At 60.5% G+C, this 27,028-nt stretch overlaps 1 protein-coding gene across 1 annotated transcript in view; it reads left to right on the forward strand.

Annotated features, from left to right (window-relative positions):
• The first annotated feature begins 707 nt into the window (after nucleotides 1-707).
• ERN1 (endoplasmic reticulum to nucleus signaling 1) overlaps nucleotides 708-27,028 on the forward strand; it is a 40,346-nt gene continuing 14,025 nt past the window's right edge. Inside the window, exons 1-10 of the mRNA XM_021713592.1 lie at nucleotides 708-740; nucleotides 1,742-1,862; nucleotides 13,208-13,241; nucleotides 14,146-14,218; nucleotides 17,076-17,148; nucleotides 19,557-19,679; nucleotides 22,682-22,783; nucleotides 23,592-23,853; nucleotides 24,824-24,902; nucleotides 26,158-26,323. Coding sequence (XP_021569267.1) covers nucleotides 708-740; nucleotides 1,742-1,862; nucleotides 13,208-13,241; nucleotides 14,146-14,218; nucleotides 17,076-17,148; nucleotides 19,557-19,679; nucleotides 22,682-22,783; nucleotides 23,592-23,853; nucleotides 24,824-24,902; nucleotides 26,158-26,323 — 1,066 coding nt within the window. The remainder of the gene's footprint in view (nucleotides 741-1,741; nucleotides 1,863-13,207; nucleotides 13,242-14,145; nucleotides 14,219-17,075; nucleotides 17,149-19,556; nucleotides 19,680-22,681; nucleotides 22,784-23,591; nucleotides 23,854-24,823; nucleotides 24,903-26,157; nucleotides 26,324-27,028) is intronic.

The following is a 27,028-nucleotide window of genomic DNA, read 5'->3' on the forward strand; positions in this document are numbered from 1 at the left end:
AAAAGCTGCGTTCTCCATGTCCAGGTGGGGCTCATCACCTTCTGGCCCTGGGGGCTAAAGCAGCTCTGACCACCCCAGATGAGGCTTCTGGCTCCCTTGTGGGTCCCGCTCCAGGCACATTTCCTTGGTCCCGAACTAGGTGGAGCGAATTCTTCCTCCCAGCCTCGAGGCTTGGCGGAGCTCGGACACCACCGCGACAGCACGGCTGCTGCTGCTCCCTCTGTGGCGAGCGGGCCCTGGTCCTGCACAAGCCAGGCCGAGCCTCCCTCGTGGCCTGGCCTCCCAAGAGTAGGGCACGAGGTGCTGGCAGTGCCTCGCCTGCCTTGCCAAGTCTCCAGCGGGGAGGATAACAGGGCCGCGGGGCCGTCCTGCCGCCCTGGCTCCCAGGGCATTGGCGGCCTTCCCCCAAGGGCTCCTGCACGAGTGGGACTGCTGCCTCTCCCCCGCATAGCGCCACACGCTAGCCACACTCCCACACTTGGAGAACAGCCTTCGTGTCACCAGGCGGACACCGCGTAGCACCAGCAAGGGGCCTGGGGCTTCACTGCAGGCGCGCAGGAGCCGGCCCGCTGGCAGGGTGGTGCAGGGGCCAGGACAGGGAAGTCTCGTGATTAGGGCGGTGTCGCCAAGCGGCCTGCTCAACGGTGAGGGTTTTCTGGGATGCCTCACTGCCATCACACGCGCACCCCACACACAAACACACGCACATGCGCGTGCGCAGCCGCTCCTGGGGAAACCATGTGAGAGGTGCACGTCCCAGCAGGCCAGAAGGCAGGCTGGCGGAAACCCGTCTGCATCCTCACAACCACAGCGCGCCATGTATGGTCAGAGTCTGAGCTCTCACCTGATGGTGTTCTCCAGCATAGATCATTTTCTGTTTTGCCGATTCTTCCAAGGGTCATGTTAATGATGGCATAGGACTTCGTGGCATGATGAGTCCTCTATTTTGGCCGTCTGGGTCCTTGGAAATGGAGTTCTTTCCCTTTTGTGGAGCTCACAAGACACACATTGACAGTGCACAGAGCTGTTTTCGTGTCCGAGCTGATAGGACAAGCGGGTGAGCACGGTCATGCTTCCTGGGGCTTGCTCGCCTGCAATTTGTAGTGGTGTGGGCAGTGGGTGAGAAAGTGAATTTCACAGCCTTTGGCATTTTAAATTTTTTAAAGAATTCATTGAGCAGATCACTTACATCGCGTTTTTTAAAATACTAAGTGAGGAAGGATTTGGGTTACGCTTTCTGTTCATTTTGTAACTTGTTTTTATGGACAGGGAATCTTTGTGGTTTAGCTGATCAGTTCCTATTTTGCTTTAATGTGTCCCCCTGGTTCTTTGCTTTGTAAAATTTCCTGAGTGAGGCTGTGTGGGGGGAGGTGTTGACATTTGTTACTGTAAAGGCTCCTGAAGTGGCCAGGTTCCAGAGGGTGCAGCAGACCCAGAAGGGGTGAGGAAGCTGAGTATACATCCCCTGCGCCCTGGGAGGCTGCCAGCGTTATCTCAGGATCCCTGTCCTTGTCATGTTAGGTCCTGACTGTCCATCTGTACGTGGGAGCTGCTTAGGATAAGTGAGCTGGGCTCCAGTCCTACCTCGACTTATCTAGACATGTGTCCTCGTGGGGAGTGGCAATGCTCTAGCCTCCATTTCTTATCTGGAAGGTAGAGGGTTTAGCGGGACGCCTTGGTGGGGTGCTGTACCCACCTAGTGAGGGTCATGTTGGCGGTTCTTTTGTGTGTCTCCCTGCAGAGCCTTGGAAGCCCCAGCACAGTGACGGTTCCTGAAACCCTGCTGTTTGTGTCCACCCTGGACGGAAGCCTGCATGCTGTCAGCAGGAGGACGGGCTCCATCACGTGGACGCTGAAGGAAGGTAATGGACTGGGTTCTGGGGTCACAGGGGCATTTGGTTAGCTGCCTCCAGGTGAGCACTTTCCAGAGGAAAAGAAACTTGCATGTTATCTAGGTAAGCAGTAGGAGCATGGGGTCAGGAGGAGAAGGCGCTGGAACCAGGACTGGGCAGGGGTCAGAGGGAGGGAAGGCGCTGGAACCAGGACCGGGCAGGGGTCAGAGGGAGGGGAAGGCGCTGGAACCAGGACAGGGCAGGACCAGGCAGGGGTCAGAGTGGGGGAAGGCGCTAGAACCAGGACAGGGCAGGGGTCAGAGGGAGGGAAGGCGCTGGAACCAGGACCGGGCAGGAGTCAGAGGGGGGGAAGGTGCTGGAACCAGGACCGGGCAGGGGTCAGAGGGAGGGGAAGCCACTGGAACCAGGACCGGGCAGGGGTCCAAGGGAGGGAAGGTGCTGGAACCAGGACAGGGCGGGGGTCAGAGGGAAGGGAAGATGCTGGACCAGGACCAGGCGTGGGTCAGAGGGAGGGGAAGATGCTGGAACCAGGACCGGGCAGGGGTCCGAGGGAGGGAAGGTGCTGGAACCAGGACCGGGCAGGGGTCCGAGGGAGGGAAGGTGCTGGAACCAGGACCGGGCAGGGGTCCGAGGGAGGGAAGGTGCTGGAACCAGGACCGGGCAGGGGTCCGAGGGAGACGGCGCTCGCCCAGGACAGGGCACAGCCTGACATGCTTGTGTGTCCACCTAGTGTGCTCGTGCTCGAGGCTCCCTTTTGTTTTTTGGCTGTTGCTCCCTTTTCAGCTTGGTGTTGGAGGGGCTCTGGGTTTTCTGTTAACGGCTAACTGGGGTCTTTACGGCACCATGCTCTATTCCCTTCTAAGGATTAGAGTCGCCATCATAATTACAAGAAAGTCCCTCTGGCATCTCAGTCTGTTCATTCGTTTTATAGCAGCTGAAACAATTGCAGGCTACAGGATGTGTCGCTGGCGAGGCGAGCCACTGGCTTGGGCTGTTTGGGGTCGGGAGGAAGAGGCTGAGCCAGGCAAAGCATGTGGAGCCGGGCCTGGGGTTTCCAGGGCGGTCCCTGGTGTCCTGCCCCGCCATGCGCTCACCTGGCCCCGCGTCAGTCCCCACCAGATTGCTCTCCGCTGTCATACCCTGTGACTTACTACTTTCTTTTTTCTTTCCTTGTTTTTGGAGGAGCTCAAGGGCGTCGAAGAGCACGACTCCCCCGCCCATGACTTATTTTCATGAGCACAGCAGTGGTTGTCCTTCCTTCGTGATGGGTTCCAGTGTTCCAGATAGAAAACATTGGCGCGTGTCCCAAGGTCCCACATCTCGCGAGTTCAGCAGCAGATCGGTTATGTCCATGACTGATGGCAGCTGGGCCGGCTGGGGCGGGCACTGCAGTTTTAAGCAGAGAAGGCCCCATGGGACGGCATCACTGCAGCAGGCCTGAGGGAGACCAGGGAGGCTTGTGGACGGGTGGTACGGTGGCTTCAGGGTGGGAGTGTCCTCGTCTCAGGGCAGAAGAGCGTGGACTTGGATGTGGCTGGGGCGGAGGGAGTGGAGGACGAGCTGGCAGAGAACATGACATCACTCTACATATGCCCTGCCCTCCTGCAGCAGGACACACACGCAGCGACCCACAGTTTAGGAAGAAATACGTTGTCATCCACCGGCCATTCACAGTGAAGATGGCAGGAGGGCGACATCCAATCATATAGATATAACTGCACGGGCAGGGCAAGGTGCACCTGTGGGCCGTGGACCCCATGAGACTGGTTGGCCTGATGCCTGCCACGACCGCTTCCCAGATGGGGCCCCACACTTGGTGTTTCAGACAGAGGCACAGTCTTGCCTGTCTTACGCCGTCATGGCATTCAAAGATGTGGGGTATTCTGCAAAACACATTTCTGTGCTCCTGTGTCAGCGGGTCGTGGCGTGAACACTGGGAAGGCTTTCGGCTGGGAGTGTGTATGACAGAACCACAGAGCAGTCCCGTGACACCCGTGCCCCGAAAATGCCCCCAGTTTCCCGCATTTTCCCTCAGGGCCATGACTTCCTCTTGGAGACTGCAGGGCCAGTGTGAGGACACAGGCTTCTTCCCAGACCCTGGCGGTATCTCCCAGGAGGAACAGCCCCCAGGGCTGTGGCCTGAACTTGTCCCCACCCCTCACGAGTTCGCACATCTGCACTCTGACCCTCTGTGTGGTGGTATTTGGAGGTGGGGCCTTCTGGAGGGAGGGACAGACTAGTGTCCTTGGGAGAAGAGGAGGCGACCAGAGCCCGTACTGTCTCCACCACATGGGGCACAGTGAGCAGGCAGCCGTCTGCAGCTGGGAAGAGAGCCCTCCCAGCACCGCCCATGCTGGCACTCACCCAGACTGCGGCCTCTGGGCACTGAGGAGTGGGTGTTGTTTCAGCCCCAGGTCTGGCATTTTGTTATGGAAGCCTGAGCAGGTAAGACCCCTGCCTCCACGCGACAGGGCCCGGGTGCTTGTGCCGATGGAACTGGAGGGGTCAGAGGAAGCTGGGAGGCCAGGCAGGAAGCCGGGAGTCCGCCTCCACGAAAGAGCCACTGACACAGCAGGACTCTCCTGGCTGGCTGCTTAGTCAGCTGGGGCTTTCCTCAGGCGCCAATAGCGGGAGTGGTATCTTCTTTCCACAATGGCTGGGTAGGTGCCTTGGTTCCTCAGCCAGGTGTGTGTTGCTTTTCTAGAAGTGGGGGCTTCTTACACCATTGTGGCGCATTACGCCCAACAGAGGAGATGGTCTGTGTTCTGGAACTGGTGTGAGTTGGGACGTTCATGCGGGCACCATCTGTCTAGGCCAGGACTTGTCCTGGGCCCCTCATGGCCTGTCTTCCTCTAGAACCTTCTTGGGAGCTGCCACGAGGCGTCCCTTATGCACCTTTGGACCAGTGCAGGTTGCTGCAGGCTTTGTTTGGAGGGCCGGGTTGGCCTGTGGTGCCGTTGGGCCTTCCTGGGCATGTCCAGGGCGGGGGTGGGGCCTTCCCGGGGAGCCTCCAGGGCGCGGACAGGGCCTCTGGGGCCCGCTGGAGACCCCAGCCCGTGCTGATCTCTGGCCCTCGACTCTCTCATCACAGGCTGTTCTCAGCAACTGTGTTCCCTCCTGTCTCCTTTCCGATCGGAGGAACGAGGAGGCTGGGCCGAGTGCAGCCCATTCTCACTTATTGTAAAAGTCCACTAAACACGCTGCGTGGCTGCCCTTCCACGGGACAGGCCCAGCCTCCTCCAGGGTGGGCACTGATGAGCCTGGCGATTCCGGGGCAGGTCAGGACGCAGCGCCCGCAACGAGTGGAGCCTTCTCCCTTCGCAGCCGCGTCCCCTGGCTGGGCCTTTGTCGTGGTCCCCTGGGGTTGGCAGAGTTGAGGTTAGAAGGGCGCTCCCCTCCCCCGCAGGCGGGCAGCCCAAGTCCTGTCCTGCAGCCTCGGGAGGGCATCCTGGATCAGCCTCCCGGCCTCCCACCCCAGCCTGGTGTGCCTCCTCCCCACGCCAGGGCACCCTCCGGGAGGAGAAACTGGACCCCGCTGTGCCCTGCCCGCCGCGGCTCTGGTGCTGTCCCGGTGGCCCAGGTTCGGAGGCCCACACAGGGGCAGCAGGAGGGGTCATCCTCGCAACAGACGGGGTGCCCGACGCGTGGCACCAGCCCCAGGTCCAGCCCAAGCCCCTAGGGAGTGTACAGGGCCGTTCCCAGTCCTTGCCCCCACCCAGCAGGCGCCCCAGGGGCAGCTCGGAGCTCCTTCCCAGAGACAGGCCTGCCATCTGTGAGGACCCCACCGTAGCTCCTCTCATGCGGGAAGACCCCAGCATAGCTCTGTTCATCTGGGAAGGGCCCCAGGGCAGCTCCCAGTCCCATAGCAGGGTCTGCAGGTCCACCGGCCACGCGTGTAGCCCTGGGCGCGTGTATGGCTTTGCTGCTTGTCATCCCGGGAACTCTAGCTCCTCCCGGGTCTGTGCAGCCAGGCACTCAGGGACGGCTGAGGCCCCCACTGCGGGCTCAAACTAGCACCTGCTGCCAGGATGTCTTTGGGTCCCAAGGACGCCAAGGCCTGCCCGCTCGGGGCGCCGTTCGTCCCGGTATCACCCGCACAGCCGCCTGGCCTCAAGTACCATGTGGCTTTGCACGGTGGGTGGGGCCTGCTGCCGGCGTGCATGGGCTGCTGAGGGGGAGGCGGGCCCTCAGGAGTGCTGGAACCTGCGGGGACAGGGTCCCAGCCTGCCTTCCATGGAGGAGTTTCCCAGGCCTGGACACCCCACCCAACATTCCACTGCATGGCGGAAGCAGGGGTCGTATGTCCTCCCACCGCCATGGAGACCTGGAGGCTCAGGGGGTGGGGGTGGAGACCCCGTCCTGCTCTTGAGTGTCTTGAAGTGCTCTCTTTTGCTTTGGATTTTACCGTGTAGCATGGGGATTTTAAGTGTCTCCAAATGGAGAGTCCTGGGTGGTGAACCCCCCGTAACACCTGCCCGGCAAGGCCGGCACATCCAGTCTCATCTCCACACACCCCCACCTCCTCCCTCGTTTTGGACAAGGTCTCCTGTCCCAGCTCCAGTCAGCATCTTTGGAGTACGGCGTGCCCTGCGGACGCAGGAACAGCATCAGCCTGGTTGCGCCTTAGCCGCCCGCCCCTGCTCCCATCACTGCTCCCCTTGGGCGTCTGAGGCTTGGTGGCCTGAGGAGGCCTGGCGCGGGCTGGGTGTTGGGCTGTCCACAGCTCCTTTCTGGTCCTGAGGTCCACGCATTTTCAGCCCAATCACTCTGCTGGTGGCAGGAGGACCCAGAAGCCTTGGCCACAGGGCCGGTCGTCCCTGCGAGGACTTCCACAGTCGTCTTTGTCATGTTTTGAGCTTGTCCCGCCCCCCCGGGAGGCTGGAGGGAGCTTTGGGTCCCATCCCTAAAGGCCCGAAGTACCTGCTGTGCTGCCTTCCGGCGTGGGCGGGGCTTTCTCCCACTGGGACCTGATTACTGTCTGGCGTTCAAGGCTGGGAGTCACCTCTGTGAATTTGCCTTCGCCTTTTCTCTACAGGAAGCAATGACTGCCCAGGACTAGCTCCCAGCTGGGTTGCTGGGACATGGGACACAATGTAGGAGATGGCGTTTTCGCTGCAGGGGGTGTGGTTCTGCTTCTTCCAGGGACTTTGGTAGGAAAACAGTGTTGAAACCAGGCACATACCTTGAGAGAGGGAGCTCCACATCCCTGTTGCCTGTCACTCCGTCACATCACGTGCCTGGTCAGGGCTCAGCCCGCGTGCTGGCCTCGTCTGTGTCACCGCTGCCTCTGTCCCCAACATGCCGCACCCCGGTGACCCCTTCTCGTCTTTTCTACTTTGCTCCGTTCCCAGTGCCCGCCTGTCCAGCTGCTCGCAGGGGACGTCCCTCGCCTGAGGAGCCAGACCAGAGGGCCAGGGCCTGCGTGCTTGCCTCCCGCCTGCCAGTGAGTTCCCGGGCCTGGCCTCCGAGCCACGGCGGCACTCAGGCTGCAGGTCTCGGGGTACTCTGCCCACGTGGCCTTCGCTTCCCAGGAGTCTCCTGCTGGCCCGAGTGCCCAGACGCGTCTCCGGGTATCCCAGCCTGCTCTCCGTGGCGTCACTGCCCACAGGCCCGCCTCGTGGTGTCGTCCTCAGGCCGAGGTCACCACGGGGGGCTGTGTCCTCCCGCACCAGGAGGTCTGTGCTTATGTCATCACCTGTTGCATGGCCTGGGGCCCGTGGTGCGTCGCGTGTCAGTGTCCCTCACGTACTGTCGCTCCCTCACTGTGCCGGCCAGCCCAGAGATGCCTTTACCCCTCACGGCACAGGACAGCCAGCTGGGAGCTGGGCCGGAACCGTGTTTCGAGCTGTGTGGATTCTGACTCGGCAGAGGCTGCGCATAGTGGGGATGCCAGTCCTCTTCCTCCGCAAGGGACCTTGAATGCTTGGCATGTGGTGAGGCTCAGAGTGACGCGGTTGGGCCCCCTTTCAGCAGGCCATCCCAGAACATTCCACACCCCTGCTCGAGGTGCATGTGGACAGACTGCTTGGGACAGTTTCTACGCACGCGTCATCTCAGATGTGGGGCAGAGAGGAGGCTGCTTCTTGTGCTGGGGTGTCAGAAAGGTGTCAGGTGGGATCAGAAGGAACGGGCGGAGGAGACCGGAAGCCCGCCGTCTGGGTTCTGCCAGAGAGGTAGCCAGTTCCAGAGATGGCAGCAGTGCTCTGGGAAGCGGGAGGGCGGTGCGGCAGGGCTCCTTGGTCGCCGCCAGGGGAGCGGCCTGTTCGCGCAGCTTTTGTGATCAGAGGGATGCCGAGCTTCCTTCCGAGAGGCCGTGGTTCCAAAGCCGGTTTCCAGCAGCTATCTGGGTTTCTTCACTGAGCTGACGTGCCAGCCTGTTTTCCGCATCCTCAGCCCGGCATGGCCCTTGTGGGTCCTCTGTGCTCCTCTCAGGTACCCTCGGCCCCTCTGTGCCAGCAAGAGGACTTTCTGCCACCTGTGGGAAGGTTTCCCTTAAACAGCTGCTGTTCTGTAGTGTCTGCCCTTTTTCTCTTGGCTTCTCCCTTTAGAAAAACTGTCAGCACCCAGAAGGGAACAGCATCGCAAAGCTCTCACGTCCCCACCCTGCAGTGGTGACGACACTGCAGTCCCTCCCTCCTGAGTGGTCTCCAAGCACACGCGCCCACGACTGCAAACGCGGGGCCAGCGGGACCGGCCTCATGGCTGGCCTCAGCCCCCTCTGCGAAGGCCTCTGTGTGGAAGAATCTGTTCATGAGGAAGCCTGCCTTGGTGGCTGCACTCTCTTGCAGTCCCGAAGATCTCCAGGTGTCAAGCTCCTGCGCCTGCAGACTCTTGCCTGCTGGATGGGCGGGAGCACGACCTAGGCTGCAGGAACCCGGGGTCCGCTCTGTTTCTTCCTCTTTTATTTGCTTGCTTGCTTGCTTGTTTTTGAGTTGGAGTCTCACTCTGTTGCCCAGGCGAGAAGTGCGGTGACAGTGCTTATGACTCACTGCAGTCTCGACCTCCCGGGCTCAACTGAGCAATCGTTTTGCCTCAGCCTCCTAAGTAGCTGGGACTACGGTTGCATACCAGCATGCCAGGCACTTTTTTGTTTTTTTAGAAATGATGTCTCACTTTGTTGCCTGGGCTGGTCTCGAACTCCTGGGCTCAGGTAGTCCTGCTCAGCCTCCCAAAGTGCTGGGGTTGCAAGTGTGAACCCCTGCGCCCAGCCGAATGGTTGCTTGGTTTGTTCATGAGAATCCACTCTGGTTATCTAGCATGAGCTTTCTGTACTCTTCTGTGCTTATTTCACAATAATGGATGGTCCCTGCCAGTCGATGCACTTAAATCCAGTCCGGCCCGTAGATATCCAAGAACCAGGGGAGCCCGTGCAAGCAGTCCCTGTCCCTTGAGGACTGTGGGAAGTGCCTCATGCTTGCATGCCAGGAGTAGCGGACAGTCCCGTGCTGACCTCCTGGGAATGGTGCGTCCACACAGACTCCGCAGGCCAGGCAAGTTGAGGCAAGTGGAGACAAGGCATGTGTGCGTCTGGGGGAGGTGTTGCCAGAAGGGGACCGAGGGGAAAGGGGCCCAGCCATGTGCCAAGTGCCGCAGATGCCACGGGGACTCACAGTGTGTTACAGAGCTTTGCAAGAAACATGGTGACACTCGGCAGGCGTCCCCACCTGGGGCTGTCCCCACCTGGGGCTGTGCTGTCCTGTTGTGATGTGACATCACTGTCAAGCTGTGTCTGGTAGCCGATGCCATAACTCAGATGTCACATGAAGATCAGCACGGGATGTCACGAGGTGGCAGTGGCCAGTGTCACCAGGAGGCTCAGGCACTGTGCGGCCCAAGGGCACACGCATCCCACCATGAGTAATTATGTTTAGGAATGAAATGGAGGAAAAAAGGAATGAAGTGAACCATCTTCTTCCTGTTGGCTTGTATCTTTCCCACGTGGCTTCTAAGTTGCTAGGCCATGAATACTTAGAATTTGAGTGTACCTGACTATTTAATAAATGGAATGTGTAGGTATTTTGATGGCCTGGGGTGAAGAAATGACCGAGACACCCGGGCACCATGAAACTAGACAGTTCGGGAGCCGTTGGCTTGCGCCGTGGGCAGGGAAGGGTCAGTGGTGGGGTCTGCTGGGCGGTTTCCTGTGGTGGGCACGAGCAGGCGGGCCAGCACATCTCCCGGGCTGTGGGTAGGGCGTGTGGTGCATGGAGTCATGCCAGCCCCACTTTCCCCTGGGACAGCTGTCCTGGGGGCCGTGCTTGTCCTTGGCCTGCGGTGTTGTGGGCTCACTCTGGTCCCTTGTTTCCCTGGGTGACCAGAAGACCCTCCAGCTTGAGCTGGCCTCCTTACAAGCCCAGGAAGGGTCTTGCTTGTGACTCGTGATGAAGGCGTCCCAGGAGAACTCCCCAGTCTTTGCTGGACCCTTTCTGGTGTAGGGCCTATCTTGGGACCAGAAGCCTTGGTGGCCAGTGACCGAGCTACAGCAAACCAGGAAGATCTGGCCGGGCATGGTGGCGCACACCTGGGATGCCAGTACTTTGTGAGGCTGAGCCAGGAAGATGACTTGAGTCCAGGAGTACGAGGCCACTGTGGATAACATAGTGAGACTCCACCTCTGCAGGAAAAAAAGCAAAAAAATTAACGAGGTGTGGTAGCACACACCTGTAGTCCCGGCTACTCAGGAGGCTGCGGTGAGAGGATCACCTGAGCCCAGGCAGTCAAGGCTGCAGTGAGGCGGTATCACACCACTGCGCTCTGCCTGGGCAACAGAGGGAGGTCTTGTCTCACAAAGCAAAGGAAAGCCAGGAAAGTCTGCATCGGAGACGGCCCCTTGAGGCTGGGCAGACACTGCACAGTGGAGACCAGTTGTGAACAGAGTTTTTTTCAGTGCTCGTCAAAGGCGGGGGTGTAAGAGCAGGCCTCTTACGGGAGGGAGGGAACACGCTTCTCGTCTCTGTCCCTGTCCCGTTCAGCACTGTTCGGTGTGGGGGGCATCTCAGACAGGCCCCAGCGAAGGGAGGCAGGGGTGGCAACTGGAACCACTGGCTAGTGGCACATGCCTGGACTTCCTGGGGACGTCAGGTGTGATCTGTGCCAGGGCAGACCTGTGGGGAGATAGAGCGAGAGCACCACCGCGGTCCCTGCTGTTGGGCAGGTGCAGGGGGCCGCAGAGGCTCTGGAAGGCCCAGTTCCCAGAAGGCATTTCCGGGGCTGGAGCCTGAGGCCGCTGGCTCAGGGGGAGACAGGTGTACCTGGCTGCTGAGGGCTCTGGCTCCCTCCTACCTGGCATAGATCCGTGGTGGGCTGAGGGTCTCTGGGGAGGAACCTGTCCGGGCAGGGCTAGAGCAGGGGACCTGGGCTTGGCATATGTGGATAGGTACTGAAGCCACACTGGTCTCTGTGTCATTTTTGGTGAATTGCTAGCATTGGCCACGCCCCCTCGCCGTCATCCATCTTGAGCCCTGTCAGGCAGCAGAGACGAAGAGAAAAGGCCCTTTCTCTTCTGTGTCTCCCTGGAGTGGCCATTCCGCCCTGCCCAGGGTCCAGGCTTTGACTGCCCCTTCCCCGCCATGGTGGGAGGCGTGTCTAGCCTGTTTCCTGCCTCTCGTGTCGGGCCACGTGGGAGGGACGGGCAGCGCGCAACGGAGGGTGGCATGTGCTGCTGGGGGTCCCCGTTTCCTGCATGCGTCAGGTGAGCAGGTCGGCCGTGTGCTGCCCATGAGTCGTGCCTGGACATGTGCGTTTGTCCCGTGAGCCCAGTGGCCTATGCTGGAGCGAGCTTCTCAGCAAAGTCACCCTGCAACGGGGCTGAGGGATGTCCCTCGCAGCCAGGGAGCCAAACCCCAACTGTCACCAGAGGCAGAACCCACCGGGCCTGGCCTCTACGTGTGGCTGCTGACCTGCACCATGGGGCCGGACGGCCTGTGGGGTTTGGCCCTGAGACGTTCCCCTGCGAGTGTCATGCTGTGGGCACTTGCTCTGTTGCTGTGGTGCTGTGTCCGCACCCTCCCGCCCCCACCCACCCAGGAGACTCTTGGGAGAGAGAAATTCTGCCATAAGCTACTGACAAATGCCAAACTGACTTTGAGGGAAAAAAGTTTCCCCAAGTTAAAAAGCAATGCTGGCCGGGCTCCGTGGCTCAGCCTGTAATCCCAGCGCTTTGGGAGGCCGAGGCGAGAGGATTGCCTGAGCCTGTGGGTTCGAGACCAGCCTGGGCACTTGGTGAGACCTAGTCTCTACAAAAAATAAATTAGCCAGGCATGGTAGTGCACACCTGTAGTTTTGACTGCTTGGAAGGATCTCTAGATCCCGCAGGTCAGTGCTGGGGTGGCCATGAGTGTGCCACTGCATTCCAGTCTGGGTGACGGAGTGAGACTTCGACTCAAAAAAGAAGAAAAAACAATGCCTGCTCTTGTCAAAATGTTGAGAAATAAGGAACAAGTTGGGGAGTCACTTATATTTCTTTTTTTTTTTTTTTTTTTGAGTCGGGGTCTTGGTCTGTCTCCCAGGCTGGAGTGCAGTGGCATGATCAGGGCTCACTGCAGCCTCAGACTCCTGGGCTCAAGTGACCCTCCTGCCTCAGCCTCCTGAAGTGCTGGGATGACAAGCACGAGCCACTGTACCCGGCCATCGCTTGTATGTCCAGCAAAGATAATCACAGTTAGCATTTTTGGTCTTTCTGCCCACTTCTGTGCACGGAAGGCTTCCCACACTTGACTGGATACCCTACACACGACATCTCTCCTGAAGACCAGAGCTTGATGATGTAGACCTTTAACTCTTTGCTGGCCCTTTCAGGAGCCTTGGCCTCCTGCCAAGTGGGCACTCCAGAATCTGCCCACGTGACTGAACAGTCAGGTCATATGTAACGCAGCCTGTGCATCTTGGCACAAAAAGCATTTTCTGTTTCCCACATTATCTTTAGAGTTGATTTTCTAGAAATGCAGGAAGGACTGAGGGGGAAGGAGCACCGTCATGGCATGCTGGTCACCGCCCATCAGAGCTATCCTCAAGCCACAGTTGGGCTTTCCATGGGCATGTTTAGTGCTCAGGCATCTGACAAGGTCATGATTTAGGGTTAGGGAGTCCTCGATGGGTCAGGCCATCAGGGACACTGTGGCCCCTTGCCCACTGTGGGTGGAGGCCAGCTCTTCTGTGACCACTCCCCAGGTACACGCAAGCTTCTTTGTGGCAGTTTGGTGTGGTCTTATGACAGTCGAAGGGCTCACACACGTCTTTGTGCGTGTGTTCTCTGAAGTCCCTCCATGTGTGTCCCATGTAGGTGCATCTCGCCTTGGTCACCTCTGGGCACTGAGCCACTTGGAGTCTGATGGTGCCTTTGTTCTTTTACACAGATCCGGTCCTGCAGGTCCCAACGCACATGGAAGAGTAAGTGTCTGATGCTCTCTGTGTTTAAGCCTTGATTCTTGGTCTTGTTAGCCAGCGCTGACGAGGCTGGTGCTGGGAGTGCAGAGATGCCTGTGTTGGAGGTAGGACAGGAGCAAGTGGGACACACGTCCCCAAGGGTGCTGGACGAAGCCCGTGGGGGCCGTTCCTCGCAGGCCGGGCCAGCCTTGCCGAGCAGAAGCCTGAGTTTCCAGTCTGGACTCCTGAAGTCCCCTCCCTCTCTTCTGTGGTGTCCCTGGGAGAGCCAGTGCCCGTGCCCTGCTGCTGGTGTGTACTTGGGCGGCTGGGTAGCACCTGCTGGGCCTCAGGCGAGGTGCATCCTGAGCAGAGGAAGGGCTGGCCTGGGGTCTGAGGGACTCCAGTTCTTGGTCAGCCTTCGGCAGGCTGGCTTGACCAAAGATGGCCGCACCGGCTCCCGGGAGCCACGAGTCCCAGGCTGTACCCCACACCGTCCTCTCAGGCGTCTACTGTCAGCATCTGCTTTTATGGCCTCCAGTTAAAAAACAAGTGTTTCTTAAAAGCCGGAGACAGAGTTGTGCTGCACATGCTTGTCCTGCTGCTGGCGTGGACCACTGAACCTCTGCTCGCAGCCGGTGTAGACATTGAGAGGGTCTCCAGGATCCCCCACTGTCCACCACAGCCCAAGCTTGACCAGGTGGTGCCGGGCCATCTGTGTCTTGCACGATTTCCCCGGGGTTTGTCTCTCCGTGGGTCCAGCAGCACCTTCACAGGCACTGATCTGCCTGTGGCTGGAGTGAGAGCGCCATGGACAGCCCTATTGGGGTCACTGCCCAGACACCGCACGGCCGCTCCCACCGTGGTGGCACCGGTCTCTGCCTGGTGTCCTGGGCTGTCATTTACCTTCGATACCTGTTGTGACTTCCAGGCCTGCCTTCCTCCCAGACCCAAACGACGGCAGCCTGTACACGCTTGGGGGCAAGAACAGCGAAGGCCTGACGGTGAGTATCTGGCTTCTTCACACGCCAAGGCTTCCGGACTGGCATCCTTGCCGGTGTCTGCATGGCAAGACTGCCTGGGAGCGGTTGCCCAGCTTCTGGGGATTCTGATCGAGGTGGGCCAGAGTGGACCTGAGCGCTGCAAATCTTCAGAGCTTCCTACAAGAGCCCGTGAGTGAGGGGCCAGGCTTAGCAGCACAGACGCAGGGCCGCAGGCTCTGTGGCCCGGCTGGTAGCAGGGCCTGCTCCAGCTGGTGCCCTCACCTCAGGAGAGAGGGGTGCGGTGTGGCAGTCTACCCCCAGTTGTCTCCGTCGGGGAGGCACATGGAACTCCACATTCATCACCGCTGGAGAAAGCAGAATGGTGGTTTTCAGCCTTACACGGCCAGACACGCTGTAACACCTGGGAGCTCAGGAACATTCTGGGCTGCGCCCAACTCCGGCTTTTGTGCAAGCTCCTCAGATACAGGAATTTAGAAACAGGCCCATCTGCCTGTGACGAAGGTTACACTGCAGTGGGGAAGGGTGTCTCCTCCCGGCTAGGTCAGTGGGCTGTCCACACAGAACAACACCTGGCCGCCTCCCCCACAACCAGTCCAGGAAGATCACGCATCTGAGTGTGAAACGCCAAGTGGCAAAGCTTCGCTTTGAGCGTGAGAGTAGCGGACCAGCCTCATGACCTTAGAACAGACAGAGATCTCTTGAATAGACTGTAAAAATACACTAGCTGCACAGCTAGGGACAAGCAGATACGTTGGTTACATGAAAATCGTGAACTCTTCATCAGGAGGAAGGCCACAGAGTACTTGCAGTGCACACACCCAGTGAAGGCTTCCCATCAGCCTACATAGATCATTGGCAGAAGAGGCTATCCACATGGCCACAGCCATCTGGCCAGGCACTCAGTGGTGTTGGTCACTAGGGGAATGCAAATTGAAGTCACAACACGACTAGCCTGTGGCCGTGCTGCTCCTCACCAGAATAGCTAGAGGAGAAAGAGAAGGCATCCTGGTGGGGTGTGGCCCCCCAGGGCGTCCCCACTGTTGGTGGGCGTGCACCTCAGCGGCCTGGAACACGCTCCCTGCTGCAGGCCTGGGCGCAGAAACGCATGCAAGCACTCACTAGGAACATGAGCCGCATGCACGTAGACAGTGGCTGGACGGCACCAGTGGTGGGGACATGAGTGGGTGACGGGTCACCAGGCAGGGGCCCCAGCTGCCCACCACAAATGACATTCACAAATGGGGCTGGGCAGCGCATGGTGAACAGAAGGCCACTCCCTGGCAGTTTCCCTGCCTGGAGCTCAGAGACTGAAAGAACTTGCCTCTGCTGGTGTGAGGTCAGGGTCGCAGGGCCTTGGTGCATCGGGGCCAGGAGGGGCCAGTGGCATCACCTGGTGCAGCCCTGGGGTACGCTCACATGAGAGGGACCAAGCTGTCCGACGAGTGCATCTCTCTGTACATTGTGCATCTCTAGGAAGTTCTAGAAGCCCCAAGGATTCTGCTGCACGGCCGAGGCTGAAAACCACTAGCCCAGAGTGGAAGTGGGTGGTGGACTCAAGTTCGGGTGTGGAAAGTCAGTTTAGGACACAGGGGACAGCGACTGCTAGAGAGGGACAGGCGACACGGAGCTGCGCGCCTCACCAGATGGCCTCGCTGGATTTTCTCCACATCACCATGCCTACTTCGTAAGCATGCCGTGAGCAGAAGCTCTCGGGTGGCCTCAGTCTCTCAGCTGCCTGTGGTGATGTCGCGACGTGGAGGGAGAGACGGGCCTGAAGGCAAACGTGCAGGGCCAGACCCCGGCTGGAGGGGCCCTAGACGGGCGCCTCCCACCTGTGCTCCGTTGCACGGCGCGAGGCATGCTCCAGCCAGCGCGTCTCCCGGTGAGGGCTCAGGTCGGGATGCCTGGCCGCACTTGGCAGAGACAGGACTGCAGACTGGAACCTGCCGCCACTGGCTGTCAGGATGGCCAGACAACCCAGTGGCACAGCCTCTCGGTGCTTTTCCTCCTCCACGGCGGTTTGAATGTCGGGATGACGATGGAATCCAAGTCGTGGACCAGAACTTGAAGTTCTGTGCTGAAGCTAGTGCGAAATGGTTCCTTTCTGGAGGAGGTGATGGTGCCATAGAAACCTAGGGTCTCTGCAAAGTCCGTGTCTGTAGAGCATTTTCAAGAACACAGTGTTCCAAAAATAAACCTGGCCAGAGGGACCCATCAGCTGTCAGCTGTGGGCACAGAGGAGTCTGCTCTGTGCTGAAACGTGGTGACGTGTCAGGTGCCTGTGAGTTTCTTTTCCTGTGCCTGCCACGATTTCCTGTGTAAGGCCAGAAGACTTGGTTTTCCTTCTGTTTTTCAATAGAGAATTGTGTACTGAAAAAATCACTGCGACCTATCTTCCACCCCAGCGCAGTGTGGCCGTGGAATGCTGCCCTCTTGCCCTGAAGTGTAGTTCAGAGCCAACTCATGTCTGCAGCGCAAGCCCCTTGGGTCTCCCGCTCAAGAAAGCCTCGTCGGTCCCTCTGGCCAGCCCTGGGCCTTTCTCCCGCCCTTAGAACATGTGATCCATATCTGTGTGGGTCTTTCCAGAAGATGGCGGCGTCAGCCCGGAGGCTCTGGACAGGAAACCTGGGGACTCCGTGTGGCGTCAAGTAAAGGAGCTAGTGGGATGGTCGCTGAGGGCTGCAGGAGCTGCACCTTGGAGCAGAGGATCCCCCTTCCCCTTGGTGTCCGGTTAGGAAAGCCCGCCTTCCCAGAGCTGCTCTCTTTTAGCAGAATTGGGTCATAGAAACAGGGACCCAGAAACACGGTAGTTGTTGCACAAGACTTGCCTGCTTATGTGTTCCTTTTTTTTTTGAAGAAACTTCCCTTCACCATCCCGGAGCTGGTGCAGGCGTCCCCGTGCCGAAGCTCAGATGGTATCCTCTACATGGGTAAGACTCCCTGCTTTCCACTTCAGGACATGGTCTCTTCCAGGGAAAGGCCTGGGCCCGAATAGGACCTGTCCAGGCACGGTGCAGCCACGCCCTTGCTGGGGCTTCTGGGCAGGGCCTTCCTCGCCCAGGTGTGCTACAGGGGCTGTTCTCCCCAGACTCTGAGGCAGCTAGGAAAGGGGCCCCACTTGGGAGGACGGTTGGCCTCCTCCCCCAGCGAGTCACCTCACAGGCCTTAAGCGCCGTGTTGACCCGTCCTGCAACTGCGGGATTGCAACATCCCAGGGGCAACCGCATGAAGCGTGAAGCGCACACGCTTGTCTGGGCCGGGAAGGCAGCCAGGCTCTGCCCGTCCGCCCAGGGCCTTTCCCGTACTTTCTGCTGCCTGAGTGTGACAGAAGCAGTGTCTGACAGTGCTGAGCAAGGCCTTCAGGCACAGGCTGCAGCTTTCAAGCCCCGGGGTTGCTTGCTTTTCTCTCACCCCATTGCTGCCATATGCCCACAAAAATGTGTTTGTAACCCCAGGGCTGTATTTACCTTGAAACCATCATGGTAAGAGCACCTGTATTTAGATGGTAGCTTTTTTTCTGAGGAACTGAGAGTGCTTATTGTCTGTTCGTGTCTGGGGCTTTCTGTGGAGTCCCAGGACTCCAGGGTAGGGTTCCTGGGTCTCCCGGCGGGGTCTCTGGGTCCCCACAGTGGGATCCTGAGTCTACAGGGTAGATTCCCAGATCCCCAGGGCAGGCCATTTCCAGCTTTTGCTCGGGACAGTGGGGCTTTCTTCCTCCTGTACCTCTAGCCTGGGGACTTGGAGGAGGTGACTAGCACGGGCCTCCCTCCTCCAGGCCCTGCCCCGAGAACACAGAGCCATCTTCTGACCGTCCTTGTCCCTCTTCCCACCTGGTCTTCCAGCTTCTGCCAGCGGCTCATCACCCGTGGCCACTCAGGGCATGGTGCTCCCCGTCTCTGGGTGGGGTCCTCTGAAGCGCATCCATTCAGCATATGTGAGAGTGTGCTAGTTGCCTGCTCGTGAAGGCAGTCGCTGGCTCTGCAGACGGCAGTGGCGCTTGAAGGAGCAAGGTGTGTCCTGCAGTTGGAAAGGGCGCAGGGTCACAGCTGCTGGGCGACATTTCGCTGTACGTCAGAACTTTTTCATGTTAAGATGGCCAGGCTGCGCCCCGTGCCTCAGGCTTATGATCCCAGTACTTTGGGAGGCCAGAGCGAGATGATTGTTTGAGTTCAAGAGTCAAGACCAATTTGGGCGGCATAGTGAGACCTCGTCTCTGGAAAAAATTAAAGAATCAGCCAGGCGTGGTGGCTCACTCCTATAGTCCCAGCTACTTGGGAGGCTGAGGTAGAAGGATTGCATCAGCCCAGGAGGTCAAGTCTATGGTGAGCTGTGATTATGTCACTGCACTCCAGCCTGGGAGACAGAACCAGACCCTGTCTCAAAAAAAAAAAAAAAAAAGTTGCATCAATGAGAACAGAGAGTTTCTGTGGGTAAGCTGCACATACGGAGAAAACACGTGTGCTGTGCCACTAGAACAAAGTGTCGCTTTAGCCAAGCCTAATGCCCACTGGCCTTCACTGGTATCTCAATATTATGCTTCCAAGAGGCCCGGGAGGTGGGAGACTTTGATGTAAGTTAGAAAGGTGGAGATGACCAGAGATCACGCCTTACAAGGTAGCAACCCACACGTCACAGTGGCTGTGTGACCTCCTGAGTGGAGGCCCAACGCACTGTGGCCGGATGTGTGTCTGCGTGTACCCTGGACACAGGTGCCTGGGTTTTCCAGCAGTGTTGTTTCATCTACTGCACTGTCTGCCTGTTCGTCTCTACCAGCCAGCCAAGATGAGGGATGTGGCCTGTGGCAGGGAGTGACTTCTGACTGGGGACAGAGGCTGACACACCTTGGGCTTCCTTGGCATGGGCCTCAGCCAGCTCCACGGAGCAGTCACGGGTTCTGACTGGGGGTAGTCCTGTCAGTGACTGTGGCGCCTTCTCACATGAGCCTCGCTAGCAGGATGTAAGAAACAGGAGTGACAGTGGCCAAGCAGATGCACCTGGGCACGTTTCCATGTTTCTGCAGCCCCTAGTCCATGGGTAAAGGACAGCCTTTCACAGGCAAGGTGTTTCATACTCAGCAATAAGGCCTACCTTGAACATTTGGGGTATGTTTTTTGCTATAATCACGTTACTGGGTTTGGAGACACCATGATCAAGTTCTTCAATTACTGCAGGGCCCAGGCCTCCAGCGTCTGTCTCGATATTACCCTTCGCGTGGTCAGCCCCAGAGCTGTGTGGAGCTGTCTTCTGCCTGACGCTTGACCTCAGCCTGGGCTGCAGGCTATGACACTTCTCTCCGGGTGGGCTGGCGTCGCCGACACCATGTCCTTGTGACTCTCAGGTAAAAAGCAGGACATCTGGTATGTCATCGACCTCCTGACCGGCGAGAAGCAGCAGACCCTGTCGTCGGCCTTTGCGGACAGCCTCTGCCCATCAGCCTCCCTCCTATACCTCGGGCGCACAGGTGAGGAGCAGGCCCGGAGCGCGGCCTGCTGGCTCCGAGGGATCACACCGCCTTCCTGAGCCCGCCTGACCGCGTCCCTCCCACCGCGACGCCCTCAGTGGCCCCATTGCCAAGAGTGTGGCCTGTGCTGCACACCACTCGCCAGCCCCACCTGGACCCCGTGCCTGGTGTCCCACGCCCTGGGCTCAGCTGCCCCCCCGCATTCCCCCCCCCAGAGGCTCCCCCAGGGAGTGCTCCCTTAGCTCCAGGTCGCCCCCAGGCCTGAGGCCGGCGTGCCGGCCCTCCCGGGGCGCCTCCTCTCCCTGTGTGCCAAGTGTCCTCTCTTCCTTCGCAGCCCTGCTCACAAGTCACCTTCTCACAAAGCCCCTTCTCCTGCGCTGCCGTCCTTTCCTGCCCGGGGATGCTGGTGGTCCCCTCTGGGACACGCATGGCCATCCACAGGCCCACGTGGCCACCTCGCTGCCTGTTTGGTCCCCCCAGGTGTGACGCGCACCCTCGGCGCGCACCGTCCCCTGTTTCCTCCCCTCTCAGCCTCCTCCCCCCCATCCTGCCACTGCGCGTCCCAACCCACCGCCCCCCTGGAGGAGCCTCCCCAAGGGCTTCGCTTTCCTCCTCCGCTGGCCCCCTCGCCTGGCATGTCACCAACATGTGGCCAGGCCTGCGTGTCGGCCACTGGAGCCGACGAGCGAGCCCCAGGGCCGCCCCACCTCACATGTGTCAGGGGCATGTGAACCTGGCTGGGCTGTGGTTGGAACTGGAAGGAGAAGCAAGAGAGCTTGAGAGAGAACAACTAGACCAGCAAGCTGGGCACGTTCATCATGGCCGAGCACTGAATTCAAGGCTGAGCACTCGGGTGGCCGCAGAGTGGGAAAGTCAGAGCCCCATGCGCTGCGGGAGGCTGCGCCCTGAAGACTGGCGAGGCGGGTCTTGGGCACCGAGACACTGGCCAGGTTCCCCTAGGACTAGGAGGAAGGCCGTGGGGAGGACCATCCCCGCCCTGTGGAAGGCAGTGCTCCAGCTCCTGCGCTGGGCCTGCCTGGCTTGCTTGCCCTTTCCACGAAGCAGAGCCCCTGGGTCCAGCTCTGCCCAGTGTTTGGAGCACATGTTCCTCGGGGACTTGTGTCTGTGGGCGGGGCCGTGCCTGGCACGAGGGATGTGTGTGCATGGCATGCAAGCCCACTGCTGCCATCACATGCTGCTGCCCGATCAGGGCCTTGTACAACAGTTGTGCCCAGCTTCCTGGTCTAGTTTTTCTCTCTCAAACTTGGGCTTCTGTGGGGTCTCAGGAAGGGCCCAACGACCCATGTTATTGACTGGGTCACCATTCTGTGACCCTTCTGCACAGACAGGGCTCCTGGCACATGGCTGGGCCCTCCCATGTAGATGCAGGTGCCATGGTGCCCAGAAGGCCTGGCACAGAAGCCAGGACCTGCAGTCTCTGCAGTCCAGCCCAGCGTCATGGGTGGGGAGTGGATGCCCTTGATGGCAGGGGGACGTGTGGGTTCCGGTGTGGACAGGTGCTGACCAGTCTTCTGATGTCCTGCCACAGCCCCCCACCGGCTATAGGAGCATGCAGCCCCCCACATGCAGCACATACGTGCCCTCCGGGGATTCAGTCCCAACCCCCAGCATTTGTGATCACGTCCGGTTGGGGTGCACGGGGCTCCCCAGGACAGCTCCTCCCGGCCTGGAGGCTGAGTGAAGGGCCTCCTCCCACTGTCCCTCTCCCCACCAGAGGTGATGGTGAGACAGAGACGGGGCGGCCGCAGGTGTCCCGCTCAGGGGAGGGAAGGGGACCGTCCTGGTCTTCCTGAGACCCGGTGGCATGTGTTTCGGGCCTCCTCCTGGAGCCATAATTCTCCTGCACCAGCCCCGGTTCTGCCCTTTGGGTTGGCTCCTGGATATGTGGCCCTCGGGGCTCTTGGCTCTGTCCTCTGAGGCGTCCTCTCTCCCGTAGAACGGCTGGCTTTGTAGCATTCTCCACCTCCTTGCCCAGTGAGAGCCGGGGGTCTGGAGCCGTTTTTACTCATCGTCTGTTGAATCCTTTTAGTCCATGCTAGCATGACTCCTGTAAAAACTTGCTGGGCTTCCTGTGTGTCCAGTCGCAATCCACCCCGTGAGGTGGAAGCCAGACCCACACGTCTCTGCTCAGGAGTCCGTGCTCAGGACAGGGGCTTGTGTTTCCGGGAACCCTCCCGAGCTAGGGGCTTGCAGGCTCTCCCAGAAGGGCCCTGTAGCCTCAGCCTGGGCTTGATCTTGACCTTGAGGCCTTCCTCACTGACAGTGCCTAGGTGTGGCCTCTGCCCTAGGCCCCTTGTCTCCAACTGCAGAGTCGGTCCTGAGCCAAAAGCTTCCTTCAGCCTCTGCTCTGCAGCCGAGGGCTTCTTCCCCAGCTCTGGTTCGGCATGTCCTGCATGGCTGAGAGAAGCCCCTGCCCTCCCCACCCTCTGCCCGGGCGTCTCCTTAGCCAGACTCTCAGCTCCCAGGTGCTCGTTCCATCTCCCAAGTCGCCGTGAGCAGCTGTTGTGTCACTGTGGCCCCGGCACACACCGGCTCCCCCGTTCCCCCCTGGGTAGCGGTGCCCTCCTCACCCCTCCCCAGCCCCCCTCACTGGGGAGACTTCTGGGAGGCCTTCCAGCCTTCCAGCTGTGTGTGCCGGCTGGTCCCAGAGTGGGTGCCGCATTGGGTTTTTGCTATACTGCCTTTCCACCTCTCGGGCCCAGCTTCTAATATCAGCGATTGGTGCCATAGAGCAAGCGGCCCAGAGCTTAGTGGCTGCTGGCTGCCGCTCACAACCCCGCAAGCCCCAAGTCAAGGCAGAGCAGGGTGGCCCGTCTCTGCTGCATGCATGGGGCTGGAGCTTCCATCTCCTCCACATGCCTTTGTGTGTCCGCTGGGCAGCCCAGGCTCCCACAGCAATTCAGGAGGATTTACCGTTGAGAGCCGATGCATCAGCGCTTGGTGGGCGTGGCCCTATGGTGACAGCAGGTCTGTGTCCCCAGAGTACACCATCACCATGTACGACACCAAGACCCGGGAGCTCCGCTGGAATGCCACCTACTTTGACTATGCAGCCTCGCCACCCGAGGATGACGGGGCCTACAGTGAGTGCCTTGAAGCTCCCGAGGCAGGGGCGTGTCAGAGTGGGCTTCCTCAGACGCTGCGTCACGGTTCTAGACCCCCATAGCCTTTGCGGCGCTCTTTTCCCGCAGGCGGGGTGGCAGGGGCCAGCGGGCAGGAGCCGGGTGGGTTAGGGAAGCCGACACAGGACGCAGATGGGCAGCTTCGAGAAAGGAGGCGCTCCCTGGGGTCCTGTGGAGAGGGAGGGTCAGGAGCCTCGTGCGGAGCCTGTAGGCGGGGCCATTCTCCAGTGACACCGGCTGCTCTCCGGTCGACACCCCAAGTGGAAACCAGGTCGTGCCATCCACATGCTAGTCTCAGGCTTGCCGCCTTCCGTTTGGGGCCTGCGATGTGTCCGCGAGTCTTCGAGGACTCTGGGGGCTCAGGGCTGACTCTGGCTTATGTGGGGTTTTAGGAGAGTGCTGTGCGAGGCTGAGGGACAGTGTCTCGTGGGCTGCCCCTCCGTCCTGCCTCCCCCCAGTCCCCTCCGTCCCTCTTCCCTGGCTCCCCCCTCCAGCCTGCCTCCCTCTGGCTCCCAACCTGGTCCTGCCTCGCTGGAGGGGTGAGAAGCGCACCGCATCTGTGGCCTCCGGGAGAGGCCCGACCTGTGTTTCCAGCCGGCAGCTCTCAGTATCAGGCTGGTACCGTGTGGGTTCATGGAAACAGAACCGCCATCCTGAGGAGAGCTGCGGTTGCTCCATAAGCCCCATTCCCTAGCACCCAGCCTGCGGCCTGCCAGGAGCGCCAGGTGCATGCGAGGGAGGGGCTGAGCGCCGTGCTTGGTCTGTGCAGAGATGTCTCACTTCGTGTCTAACGGCGACGGGCTGGTGGTGACTGTGGACAGCGACTCCGGGGACGTGCTGTGGATCCAGAACTACGCCTCCCCGGTGGTGGCCTTCTACGTGTGGCAGCGGGAGGGCCTGAGGAAGGTGGTGCACGTCAACGTGGCCGTGGAGACGCTGCGCTACCTGACCTTCATGTCCGGGGACGTGGGGCGCATCACCAAGTGGAAGTACCCCTTCCCCAAGGAGACGGAGGCTAAGGGCAAGCTGACGTGAGTCGGGGCAGGTGGGGGCGTGACCAGCTTTCAGATGTGGTGCCTAGCACCAGAGGCCTGGTGGGAGGTCAGGAGCTGAGGCTGGCCCAAGCGGGAGCCTCAGGACAGAGCCTGGACACTCGGCGCTCATGGCCAGGGAGGAGAGACCGGGGGTGGCCATGCCCCCCGTTGGCTCTCAGGTGTAGGAGTGTGGGAAATTTTTCAGTCTTCTCAATTTTCATAAGAAGTTATATTCGTTTTAAAAATCAGCAGAAGAGTTTGGCTGTGTATCTGAGCCTCTGTGGGCTGTGTCCTCCGCCCTACCTGCTAACAACCCACACCGAGACTCCTCACCTCACCCAGCCTCAGTTTCCCACTCCGCAGAGTGTGGGAAGATGAGGAAGACGGCGCTTGTGCAGGGTCTAGCTATAGGACGCCAAGCAGACGCAGGCATGTGGGCGGCGGAGGTGACCCCAAGGGCTGCAGGCAGGAGCCAGCGGGCTGGAGGTGTGGCTCCCGGCTCCCTTTCCCCCTTGGCACCCCTCAGGGACAGGCCCCCCAGCCGGGGAGCTTCATCCATGTGGATTCCAAGTGTCCCTTTGCACTCACGCCCAGGGCGGCCCCTCAGGCTCCTGCAGAACCTTGGGAGTGCTGGGGGGAAGCGGGGGTTCGTGGGCTCCAGATCTGGGGGAAGCTGGATGGGAACGTGCAGCCAGGGCCCGCCGGGGCTTGGCAGAGGCGCCTGAGGTCTCCGGCAGCGTGCCTCCCACAGGCCGTCACAGGCGGTCCGGATGAGAAAGCCAGGGCTCATCCTGGTCCTGCAGCTGCGACGGAAGCCCCCTTCCCAGGCGGCCCCACCCCCACCCCGCACACTGTCCTGCAGGGCTGGCGTGGCGCATCCTGGGCGCGTCTGGGCTGAGGGTCTTCTCCAGAGCCTGTGGGCTCCGGGCAGCAGATGGCCTGATGACGAGTTGCTGCTCTCTCCTAGGCCCACCCTGTATGTCGGGCGGTATTCCACCAGCCTCTACGCCTCCCCCTCCATGGTGCACGAGGGCGTGGCTGTTGTGGTGAGTCCACCGTGGGGCCATCTGCCTGCCTCCGTTCCTTTTAGCAGAGGATCTGTGGCGTCCCGTGGGCCGAACGTGAAAATGTGGGTCCTGGATCCTCAGACACAGGGCCTGCGTGTGCACGTTCCCTTAGAGGCATGGCAAAGCAGCCTCCCAGCCACGGAAGCCCTGTGGCCCCTTTGCTTCTGCGGTCACGTCTGAACCCTGGCCTCTTTGGTCCAGGCCCACCACGTCCTCACTCCGCCCTGCTGGCTCTGTGGGTGGCTGGCCAAGCCAAGGGCACCTGCTCCTGCCTCCGAGCTCCCGGCCCAAGGCTCCCTTACCCTAAAGCCCCCTAGCCCTAGGCCTCCCTGGCATCTTTGTTCAGAGCCATCGCTCAGGCTGTCCCATACTTCCAGTGCCTGTCCTCTTTCCTCAGACCTGTCCCATCCTCTGTGACCTGTCCAGCCCTCCTGGGCCCAACAGCCTGCCTCAAATGGACTGTCTTCTCAGTCCCTGTCTCTGGGCCCCTGTTTCTCAGCCCCGTCCCCTACCTCCTGTCTCTCACCTGTTCCTGACTTTCTGTCTCTCGTTGTCTGTCTCCGACCTCCTGTCTCTGAGCCCCTGCCTCTCGGCCCATCTCTCGCCTTCCGTCTCTGAGCTACTCTCTCTCGCCTCCTGTCTCTAAGCCCCTACCTCTGAGCCTGTCCCTGGTGTCTTTCTGGAGCACTTTAAGCCAGCTGCTGCCTTGACCCTTACGGTGTGTGCTGTCTGTTGTCCCCACGAGGCGGTCGATAGCCCCTACCATCGGGCTGGCATTGCCTAGGCCCGCTTGTCCCGCCTGTGCAGCCCCCGGCCTGTGGCCGGCCTGCTTGTCCCCTCCGCACGTGTCTGCTGTCATCCCGCAGCTCGAGTCCCACACACCCTTCCTGCCCAGACCCAGACCCCGACTCCAGGAAGAGTCACATCCACAGGGCAGCATCTCCTGCCTGCCCCGGGGCCATCCCAGCCGGCCCCACACTAGAGCTGCTTGGCTCAGGCATGGCAGGGTTCAGGGCTCGGTGCCGTCTGGGAGGTGCGATGGAGGGGCTCAGGGTTCAGGGGGCCTGGGGTCCTGGGGGCTCAGGACACGGCGCAGTCTAGGGGAGTGTGACAAGGGGTCTCTGGGCTCAGGCGATCTGTGGAGGTGTGACCCAGGGTCTCGGGGCTTGGGCGGTTTGGGCACGTGTGCCACGGGCCTCCCAGGGGCTCCCGGCCTCACGGAGCTTCCCCACAGCCCCGCGGCAGCACGCTTCCCCTGCTGGAAGGACCACAGACGGACGGCGTCACTGTCGGGGACAAGGGGGAGTGTGTGATCACGCCGAGCACGGACCTCAAGTTCGACCCTGGCCTCAAGGGCAAGCACCGACTCCACGACCTGAGGAATTACTGGCTGCTCATAGGTGAGGGGGCGGGGAGGTCAGGTGGTGGGATCTGGGCTCGTGGGGTCACGCCCCTCCGCGCACTGCCTGTGCGCCGCCGTGCTGCTCCGCCCCACGCCCTGGGCTCCAAGCTTCCCAGGCTGGTCCTTTCGGCCTTGGATCCTGACGCACGGAGCACCTGTCTTGTGCCAGGCAAGCAGGTGCCGAGCTCTGTGGCATGAGCCCCCTTTCCGCAGCCTCCCGTAGGGGCCACGCCCCAGCACTTCCTCCTTGGAGCTGGGAGAGCAGAGGCTCTCCACAGAGACTTAAGCGGCGTCCGCCAGGGCCGGGGAGGTGGAGAGGCGGGAGGGGCCCCGGGGCAGATGGGAGGCTGGACTTGGGTCTGCAGCAGCACCCCGCTGGCGGGGCCCCCGCCTACCTCTTTTGTCGCTGTCTCTCTGCTGGGGGCCCGGGCTGAGCAGGAGGCCTTGCCGACACACGCGGTACGCGGCTGGGACGGCACCCAGGCCAGCGAGTGATGGGCAAGGGCAAGTGTGCCCAGGAGCCCGTGGAGCTGTGACGGTGGGCCCCGGGGCTCAGGGCGGGTGGCTCTTCTGGATCCCCTGTGCCCCTTCCATGCCCCTGACTGCTCCTCCAGCCCGGGGACAGGCCCGTGGGGCAGGCTCTTCCCACGCTCCTCCTCTGGTGGGGGCAGATGGAGGCCCGGCTGGGGTCCATGGGGGGGCG

The sequence above is a fragment of the Carlito syrichta genome, unplaced genomic scaffold (assembly GCF_000164805.1).
Source record: "Carlito syrichta isolate Samal-C Ts95f unplaced genomic scaffold, Tarsius_syrichta-2.0.1 Scaffold304626, whole genome shotgun sequence".
NCBI lineage: Eukaryota > Metazoa > Chordata > Mammalia > Primates > Tarsiidae > Carlito > Carlito syrichta.